The sequence below is a fragment of the Carya illinoinensis genome, chromosome 13 (genome assembly GCF_018687715.1).
Source record: "Carya illinoinensis cultivar Pawnee chromosome 13, C.illinoinensisPawnee_v1, whole genome shotgun sequence".
In the NCBI taxonomy this organism is placed as follows: Eukaryota; Viridiplantae; Streptophyta; class Magnoliopsida; order Fagales; family Juglandaceae; genus Carya; species Carya illinoinensis.
In genome coordinates, this window is record NC_056764.1 from 6,322,539 (window position 1) to 6,332,436 (window position 9,898).

A 9,898-nucleotide genomic window follows, 5' to 3' on the forward strand; every position below is an offset into this window, starting at 1 on the left:
CCATTTGCGTTAAGTTCCTACTCCATCAATAGGGATACTGCGTTCCTTGTTGGTCTGTGACGCTCTCGAGCCTGGATTACTCTCTCTCTCTCTCTTTGTGCCAGAGATAAAGTAGTCGGTGTTCTCTCCTTCTCTCATCTTTATCATCCTTTATTCTCTTTACTCTTCTTCTATTCTTCCCCTTTCCTCTTTTTTAATTTTTGGCAATTATCTCTCTCTCCGACATAAAATTCCTCCGAATATTTGTTTTAAAAAAGTAGTTTTTTATTTGCTCAAAACGGCTGCTTCGGAATGCTGATGCCTGTATCGGAGCAAATTCTAAACTTCCATGTGTTTGAGTTGCCATGGTTGTAGCAGGAGCCAACCCATTTGAGCTCTGCAGCTAATTGGATCTGATAGCTAAAGCTGAAGTTACCACTTGGGTACCCTGACTTTCCTAAATGCGGTCAGTTTTGGGTTTCTTTGAAGCTGTAATGACCACATCTGAACTCAACAATTCGCAAAACCTCGTGGGATGAAAAGCTAGCGAAAACTTTTCCTATCCATGTCTTCAGGTTCGCGTTTTTTAGTTGGGCCATTTTTGTTAGCTTAGTTATGATCAAAACATTATTGGTACATGCATTTCCGCACTGATTAAGCTTTTTGTAGATCTGGGTGATTGTAGGCAATGTTTGTGATTACCTCGCGCTATTTGGATTTTCTCTTTAACTTGTTAATGGCTTCCCTTGCCCCATTTCAGGATTATGAGAGCTTTTGTTACAGCGTTTGCGTCTCTTTTTAAACCTCTTCCTGGTTCACATTGTTGATTGCAGTGAATTTTCTGCAAGAATGCTTGTTTTTCTTGTTACATTATGTTTCGAGCAGGCTGTTTTTGTTTTAGACATAGTTCTAGAAGTTTGACAAATTAGTGTCCTTCAACGCAACCTTGGTTGTTGAACAAATCCAACTATCAACATTTAGAATTGATTCCCTTAAGGTCAAAAATTTAAGTGAAAAATCTCCGACTTTTGCGTTTTATATTAGATCTTTGTCCACTGACTGTCACCCAAAACTTTTTCCCCAAAATTTTTATATATATTTTTTTTGTTAAGTTTGACAATTTAGAATGTAAACTTGCTGTTTGTGCTATACACCGGACAAGCATATATTTTGCATGCCTTGTCACCTTTTTGTTTCTCATAAAATTGTTTTATTTATTTTATTTTTTATTTTTTAATTTTGGTGTTGCATCTATTTCCTATTCTGTGGTATGAAAGTTGGAATAGTTCCGTTTTTTCCTTTTATTTATTTAGACGGAGATTGGAATACTATGGGTAAAGGTTCGTTTGCTTTAATCACTAAAATGTCTTTACCTGCTGCTTTTCGGTGTTTATAACTTTTTCAATTGTTTATTAGCTTTGGCTTAGGTGCTGGATGTAGAGAAAAGAAGAAAAGAATGACTCATGTTTCCTTATGTGAAAGTTGAGAAATGCCTAATTGGTTATGTTTTTAGAGGGATTGTACTGAGCTCTCCCAATGGCTGTTTAAGTACCTCGTTAATTTTGCATTAAAAAAATTGAATATGCCTTTCTGCTGTGGATTACAGCAACTAGTAAGCACTACGCTCAGTCATCTTGACTCTTAAATGACACCAAACTATACCAAAGGCTCTTAGCACATATACATTTTTCTGATCTCTAAGCATATGTGGTAATTAAGAGAAAGACACAGGTAGACTGAACAAGTCTTTCAAGAATTTAATAATATCGATGTGAGGATTTCTTCTTTATCCTTTTTCTGTCACTCATGAAGATTTGCATTTGGCGAACATAGACAGAGTTGAACTGCACATTTATTAGAGGTTAATTGTTATTTCTATACTCAATTCCTATTATTTAGTGCACTTCCACAAATGTAGGAGATATGCTCAGTTTACCCCCTCAATTGTGAACTGGTTGTACTATTTGCAAAATTTTTGCATATAGACAAGACGATTTTTCGTGTGTTTTTGGCTGGCTGCCTAATCTTGTTCTGTTGATCTATTGCTGAACCAGGAAATTATCAAGGTCTGCAGAAGCTGCATTTTTGTTTTTACCATCACTGTCAGAAGTCCTGTACCAAACAATTGCCCATGAGGCTCTACGGAACTTTTGCACTTACTTTCCTTTTCATCATAATCGCTCTCCCACCCATGGCGGTTGCTGACCTGAACTCAGATAAACAAGCACTTCTTGACTTTGCTGTTACTATTCCCCATCGACGCAACCTCAGTTGGAACCCTACTACCCCTGTCTGCACATCTTGGCTAGGCGTCAATTGCACGCCAGATGGCACCCGTGTACATGCCCTCCGGCTCCCTGGGATTGGGCTTGTGGGCCGCATCCCTCCAAACACCCTTGGTAAGCTTGATGCTCTCAGGATTCTCAGCCTTCGATCGAACCTTCTCAGTGGTAATCTTTCTTCTGAGATTACCTCCCTCCCTTCACTTCAATACCTCTACCTCCAACACAATAATTTATCTGGCGAGATTCCTACCTCATTTTCCCCTCAACTTAATGTATTGGATCTTTCATTCAATTCCTTTTCTGGAAACATCCCACAAACAGTACAAAACTTATCGCAACTTACTGGTTTGAACCTCCAAAACAATAACCTTTCTGGAACCATACCAAAAATTGATCTCCCCAAGCTCAAGCGTTTGAACTTAAGCTACAACAATCTTAATGGCTCTGTTCCATCATCCCTTCAAAAGTTTTCTAATTCATCTTTCTTGGGAAATTCTCACTTATGTGGACCACCTCTAAAAGCTTGCTTCCCGGCACCTCCTCCTCCTAATTTGTCTCCACCCCCACCCTTAGTTCCTTCAAATAAAAGCTCCAAAAAGAAATTGTCTATGGGAGCTATAATTGCCATTGCAGTTGGAGGGTTTGCGCTGCTGTTTCTGTTTGCTCTAATTATTGTTCTCTGCTGTCTAAAGAAAAAAGATCGTGAAGGCACTGGTGCATCAAAAGGAAAGGCTTTAAGTGGTGGAAGGAGTGAGAAGCCAAAAGAAGAGTTTGGTAGTGGAGTGCAGGAACCTGAGAAAAACAAACTTGTTTTCTTTGAAGGTTGTTCTTATAATTTTGATCTAGAAGATCTACTGAGGGCTTCGGCTGAAGTGTTGGGAAAGGGTAGTTATGGCACAGCATATAAGGCAGTTTTGGAGGAGGCAACAACAGTGGTGGTGAAAAGGTTGAAGGAAGTTGTGGTAGGGAAGAGGGACTTTGAACAGCAGATGGAAATCGTGGGTATGGTTGGGCAGCACCCAAATGTTCTGCCACTCCGAGCTTATTATTACTCAAAAGATGAGAAGCTCCTGGTCAATGACTATGTCTCTGGTGGCAGCTTATCTACACTATTGCATGGTATGGATATCCCTCTTTATTTCTTTCAGTTTCTGGGTGATCTTAACACCCTAATGATTTTGCCATTGTAAGAGTTGTTACTATAAACTCTTTAAACTCGAGAACAAATGAGTGGACCCGTGCCCTGCTGTGGACCAATATGAAAAGATCAAGCCAAGATCAATCATTTACAAAATTACAGCATTGTTTGCCTTTGATGCCTAGAAGTGAGTTGTCATGATTATAACTACCGCATTTCCAAAAGAAAAAACTTCATTCCTGCATTTCCTGTGCAATAATTACTTTTCTTTGGTTGCAACTGCAATTGGGAACATGTAACTAATATGAAAAAGAGTATTATGGTCGGCAAAATATACTTGCAGATAATACATGCATTGGGAGAGATCATTATGAATTTTTTGACACACCAGCAAGATATATGATGAGGTTTTTGTGCTTACTAGTGAATCTGCCTGTGGCATGTGCTTACTAGTGATCAATTATGTCAACATGAGATGGCACATATTTTCTATGGTTCCCCACTGTAGACCTTCTTCCATCTAGAGGAATTATCATGGGGCACTTCTTTCTTTTTTTTTCCTGGATCAAACCATGGTCCACATTTCCAACAGATCTTTATTAAATACTTTTTTAACCAAAAGAACATTGGGGTTTTATTTTAATTTTACCCAAAGGCTTTATGGATATGTAGCAGTTCTTTTACTGGATTAAAAAAAGAACTCCCACTGCATTCTTGTTTCTTATCAACAGGTGACTATAAATTGTATATGCCAAGGGACAGACAAAATACGTACTATCAATTAAAACCTTTTGGATGATCTTTTATCTTCCATTCATCAATCAATTAACTCCTTTTGCATGATCTATTATCGTTACTTAATTTAATTTGCCTTGTATGGAATACTGCTCATCAGCCTAACTCATGCTATTGGCACTTGTACTCAACTTCAATTTGATGACAGGAAACAGGGGAGCTGGACGAACTCCATTGGACTGGGACGCCAGATTGAAAATTTCCCTTGGAATTGCAAGGGGAGTCGCCCATGTCCATTCTGTAGGTGGTCCAAAATTCATTCATGGAAATATCAAGTCCTCAAATGTCCTCCTCAACCAAGACCTTGAAGCATGCATTTCTGATTTTGGTCTAACACCTCTTATGAATGTCCCTGCCACTCCTTCTCGGGGTGCAGGCTATCGTGCTCCAGAGGTAATTGAAACCCGTAAGCATACCCATAAATCAGACGTGTACAGCTTTGGTGTCCTTCTCCTTGAGATGTTGACTGGAAAAGCTCCACTCCAATCACCAGGGCGTGATGACTTGGTTGATCTTCCTAGATGGGTCCAGTCTGTTGTTAGGGAGGAATGGACGGCGGAGGTTTTTGACGTTGAGTTGATGAGGTACCAAAACATAGAAGAAGAAATGGTGCAGATGTTGCAAATTGCCATGTCTTGTGTGGCAAAGGTGCCAGACTTACGACCTAACATGGATGAAGTTGTTAGAATGATAGAAGAAATCCGACAATCCGACTCAGAGAACCGGCCATCTTCTGAAGAGAACAAATCCAAAGACTCTAATGTGCAGACTCCGTGATTTTCATAACTTTGTACCTGTTTGCTCTTAGGAAGCAACATTGAACATTTTATTTGGACACATGCCTATTGAGGTTTTCCCAAGTGTAGGAAAAAAAAAAAAAACCCCTTAGGTTGCACGTATAACGTGGTAGAGTGTGAATGTTTCCAGTTGTGGGATTCTTTTTTTAGGGATGTTATTTTTCCTCATGAGGTGGGGTTTTTCTCATTCATGATTTGTTGTAATCTGTTTCTCGACGTTGTGAATGAATTAATTAATGATCTTCTTAGTCAATAACTCGTGTTACTTTCACGTGGTGTCCCAACATTGGCTGATTTGTTGTTTGTGTAGAGGCCACAATGCTAAGGACACAAAAAAGCAAAGGATATCTAAAAAGCACCATCAAATCTGATATGAACTATTTATGATGAAAATCGTTGTGTTGCTGTCTTCAACTATGATATTTTGCTCGTTGAGTTCGTTGAAGCCAAAACACAACGAAAAACTGTTTTGAAAACACATATCTTGTTCCCGAGCACCGAAAAAAAGAAGCAATATGGACGCAAAAGGAATGCCAAAAAAACACGACAAGGAATATAGAAAAAAGCTAAAAATCATAGGGATGGAATAGCTAAAAAGGAAAAAGAGATTACCTTCATGCTAAAAAGGAAAAATTGTTGTCCGCCAGGGATTTTGCAATAAAAATAAATAAATAAATAAACAAGTGGGGGCAACGACGACGTTGATTCTACGCCAATTACATTTTTAATGTTTTCAGGGACAGAAAATTCTAGAACCAGCTCTTCTCTCTGGTCGTGGTTCTATAATACCAATCGCCAACACCTTTCGTTGAATCTTGCTGCCCCCTTATCCCTTCTTCATTCGATTGTTTTTGATCAATTTCCTTAAGAAAGCAGACATCTTTGGTGCTTTTCCTTTCAGGTAAGAGATACGAGGTGTTTTGTTCTACTGATCTGTTAATCAAAATCAGAACTTTATGTTCTGGGTGCTTTCGATCTGTTGCTGATTTGGGTTGCCTTGCTTTGTTTGTGGATGTTCTTTAGACTTTAGAGCATGGCATCGAAACGGATCTTGAAGGAGCTCAAGGATTTGCAGAAAGACCCTCCTACCTCTTGCAGCGCTGGTATGCTTCTTTACCCTCTTCTATTCTGATTCAATTTCCTTTGTTAAATTTTGCGATCCTGAAACTATAGTTCAAACCTTTACCTTGAGATTTTCTAGAGTCTCTGTAATTCTTTTGACTGGGTTGGCTGCTCAAGTCCTCAGAATTGAGCGTGGTTTTGTCACTTCTTTATACAATAAAATCTTTGATGCTTTCGCTCAATTGCCCTTTGATGCATGTGTCGGTTCTAAAGTTTCTCAGCTAATAACATACAGTATATTTGTTGCCGGAAAGTTGCAGTTTATATGATTAAGTAAGAGTATGGTTCTTATTTGTTTGTGTAGGTCCTGTGGCTGAAGACATGTTCCATTGGCAAGCTACCATAATGGGACCTGCCGAGAGCCCCTATGCAGGAGGTGTATTTCTAGTTTCTATTCATTTTCCTCCTGATTATCCATTCAAGCCACCAAAGGTAATGTTATTCTATATTTCATATTCCTTATCAGTCGTTGCATTCGTTAGCTCTCTTTCTATTGTACTGTGTTCATTTCAACGTATCACATATGGCATCGTGGCTTCAAAATCGAAATGGGTATTAAGGAGGACACAACCCTGTGCTTTAGTAAAGCTTCTTCAAGTTTATTTTGTTGTATTTAGGGAACATTCTTTCCCTTGAGTTGATGTTGTTTAGTTGCTTTGGTGATCGTGAAATGCGCATCCTGCAGCAAAAAGGAAGTTTGTCATTCATATCTCATGGGAACTATTTTTTCTTCCCTAGTCAGAGTCTTCGGAAGCTAGACTCTTGTACGGAGATCAATAAACTTTTGCTCTTGATTGAGCGGAATGTAGTATTGCCTCACCAATGCATTAACTGTCTTGTGTTTAGCTGTCAAATCACGTGCCCTGATTGTGTATTTTGTTTTTTCCATCTGATGGCACATGTATGCTATATATTTGAAAATAAAAATAAATTGAAAGAATGAGGAATTGCATTGATAAGAATATTTTGGTGCTTGGATTCATAAACATGCAATTCTTCATGGCTTTATTTTTTTCTTTTGTAAAAAGTAAGCGGAAGATATTCAAGTCTCAACATCTGAGATTGATGATAAGGGGCTTGTGAATGTTGATAACTAGGCTGTGGGTTTTATAAATTCTCACAAGGTGATGTGGTGTTTTGTTGATGTAAAAGTTGGAGATTATAACATTTCAGAATTAAGCTGTATTTTTAGCCCTGTATGTCTATTTATGTGAAGTGCATATCCTATAATGCTTTCTACTGAGTCATAGTTTTGGTTGGCACTTTGATCATATTTGCTTTTATTTTATTTTATTTTATTTTTTTATGGTGTGGGCTTCGTTGTAGTTTGTATCACCATGTGTTGAACTCTTTGGTTATCTTATATTTGTTACTTTTGAAATCTAGAATCCTTTCTAACCTTTTTCTATACTTTCAGGTTGCATTTAGGACCAAGGTATTCCACCCAAATATCAACAGCAATGGAAGCATATGTCTGGATATTCTTAAAGAACAGTGGAGCCCGGCACTAACCATTTCTAAGGTTTCATTGAATTATTCCCATCTGTTTTGGTTTTTCTGCTCTACAGTCATAGTTAGCCTACCGTCATTACCTGGTAATTGGTCTTTTTTATATGTGATCAATTATAAGCCATTTGCTGGAATGAAAACTCTTGACATCTTTTTCCAATACACTTGTTGATTTTGATAATTTTATTGGCTATGAGAGACATGTCACACTGTCCTGCCATATTACCACATCAAGGCACTTGATTAAACAACAATCTTTTGGAATAACTACTATGAAGTTATGACAATTAAACAAGTTTATTTATTGCATGTTATGTGCTGCTCACTTTTGTAAAGCTGCTGCATGTTGTCACATTTAGTGAGTAGGTAGTTAAATTGTTACCTAGGTTGGGTTCAGATGTGGACATTGTTTTGCTATATGCCGTATTGATTATGATAATTTTCACTGGCAACAAGTCTCATGTTGCACTACACTGCCAGGTTACCTCATCAAATTGGCAGAATAAGCTTCTTCTTTTTTCTTTTTTTTTTTTCTTTTCTTTTCTAGTTTGTCTTTGTATTTTCAGACAACATTTCTGGGCTTATCTTTTTATGATCTTTTAAATCAATAAGATTTTTGAGGTCTTGTTAAAATTCTGACAAGATTAAGCAAATATCTGTTAGAAAAATTACCATCCATACTTTGTTGGGAAGTTATGATGGTGAGACAGTCGTTTATCCCATATCTGATACTGCTTCTCACCGTTACAGAACTGTTGTTTGTTCTTACATTTAAGTAGAGGCTTAAATTTTTTACAGACGGGGACAAGCTATATAGCATTTATTACCATCATAAACCTTTGTTGATACTGAAAAATAACTTTTTTCAGTTTTATTTTTTTTGAAAAATTCTATTTATCATTCCCACACACCACACTTATTTTTATTTTCTTCTTTTATCAAATGTGTGGTATATGGATGATAAGTAGAATAATTCAATTAATTTTTTTTTTTATTGGTAATCAAGTAGTTTCATTCAAAATAATTGGCAAATCCCAAGTACACAGGGCGTATACTTGAAAAATACCTAACTAGAGTTTACAACTGAAATAAGAAAGTCATTGACATTTAGTCCATTACATAAAATGGCCCCCACCCAAGAAAACAATGTTTTGAAGAAAAAAACTTTCAGCTCCCCCATTGTTCTCTCATGGTCTTCAAAACTTCTATCATTTCTCTCTTGCCATATACACCAACACATGCATATGGGTACCATTTTCCATATTGCTGCCACCCGTAAATCTCCTTGAAGGCCTCTCCAGCAGGCTAGAAAATCCACCAATCTACAGGGCATGACCCATGCTACTCCAAATTCAATTAGTTTAAGAACAATAAAACAAAAAACAAAAAATAAAAAATAAAAATAAAAGTATGCATGGTGTGTGGGGATGATGAGTAGCAAAATTCTTTTTTTTTTTTTGTTTTTTTGGGGGAGGGGGAGGGGGGGGGGGGGGGGGGGGAAGTTCACATTTAGAGAATGAATTTCTATTGGTTTGTACAATATGTTTTGAAGATTTGAAAATGCTAGTGATGGATTGATGGTTGTCTTATGGAACAATATTAGCTTAGGTCATCTGCTATAATAATTTGCCATCTAGACTTATCCTGAATGGTGATTGTTCTACTAATGAACCATCAATGCTTGAATTCTTATAGCTTTAGCATTTGATGCATTTTTAAATCCTTTCTCAGTATCAAATAAAAAGTTTGATATATACTTCCTGAATTTTCATATATATATATATATATATATATTACCAGAAAAGCGTATTCATTGAGTCTTTCATGCTAACTTCCTTCCTAATATTAGGTGTTGTTGTCTATATGCTCTCTGTTGACGGACCCCAACCCCGATGATCCACTTGTCCCTGAAATTGCGCACATGTACAAGACTGACACGGCTAAATATGAAGCCACTGCTCGCAGCTGGACACAGAAGTATGCCATGGGATGATGGCAAATGAAAATTTCTCATCATCTAGAAGCAGCTGCAAATCCATGCAGGTTTCAAATCCATTCAGGTAAAAGAATGGAAGAATGAATCTCATTTTCTTTTCACCAGGACTCAATGTTGGCAAGGAACTTTATTGTCTTCTTGTGAATATTTATTGGAAGACATTGGAGATTGGAAAACTTTAATGTAATTTTATCATGTCCTCCCTGAATGATCTTGGCTATTTAACAACTCATATGATTGATTAAGAAATAATATTTTGTGGGTACGATTCCTATGA

The 9,898-nt window shown here is 37.3% G+C and overlaps 2 protein-coding genes across 4 annotated transcripts; both read left to right on the forward strand.

Moving 5' to 3' along the window:
* LOC122291940 (probable inactive receptor kinase At5g58300) lies at positions 1-5,247 on the forward strand. Of its 2 annotated transcripts, none has more exons than XM_043100002.1 (3): positions 1-554; positions 2,034-3,383; positions 4,346-5,247. In XM_043100002.1, exons 1-3 carry the CDS (start codon positions 545-547, stop codon positions 4,972-4,974), a joined length of 1,989 nt encoding a protein of 662 aa, XP_042955936.1. In that variant the 5' UTR covers positions 1-544; the 3' UTR covers positions 4,975-5,247. The 2 variants fall into 2 exon arrangements, with proteins under 2 accessions (XP_042955936.1, XP_042955937.1); XM_043100003.1 differs by having other exon boundaries at positions 1-520; positions 2,032-3,383.
* Positions 5,248-5,638: 391 nt separating this feature from the next.
* Positions 5,639-9,898, forward strand: LOC122291942 (ubiquitin-conjugating enzyme E2 8-like). Of its 2 annotated transcripts, none has more exons than XM_043100005.1 (5): positions 5,639-5,888; positions 6,012-6,097; positions 6,421-6,548; positions 7,534-7,638; positions 9,475-9,898. In XM_043100005.1, the coding sequence occupies exons 2-5, from the start codon at positions 6,028-6,030 to the stop codon at positions 9,616-9,618; spliced, it is 447 nt and encodes a 148-aa protein (XP_042955939.1). In that variant the 5' UTR covers positions 5,639-5,888; positions 6,012-6,027; the 3' UTR covers positions 9,619-9,898. The 2 variants fall into 2 exon arrangements, with proteins under 2 accessions (XP_042955939.1, XP_042955938.1); XM_043100004.1 differs by having other exon boundaries at positions 5,651-5,895; positions 6,018-6,097.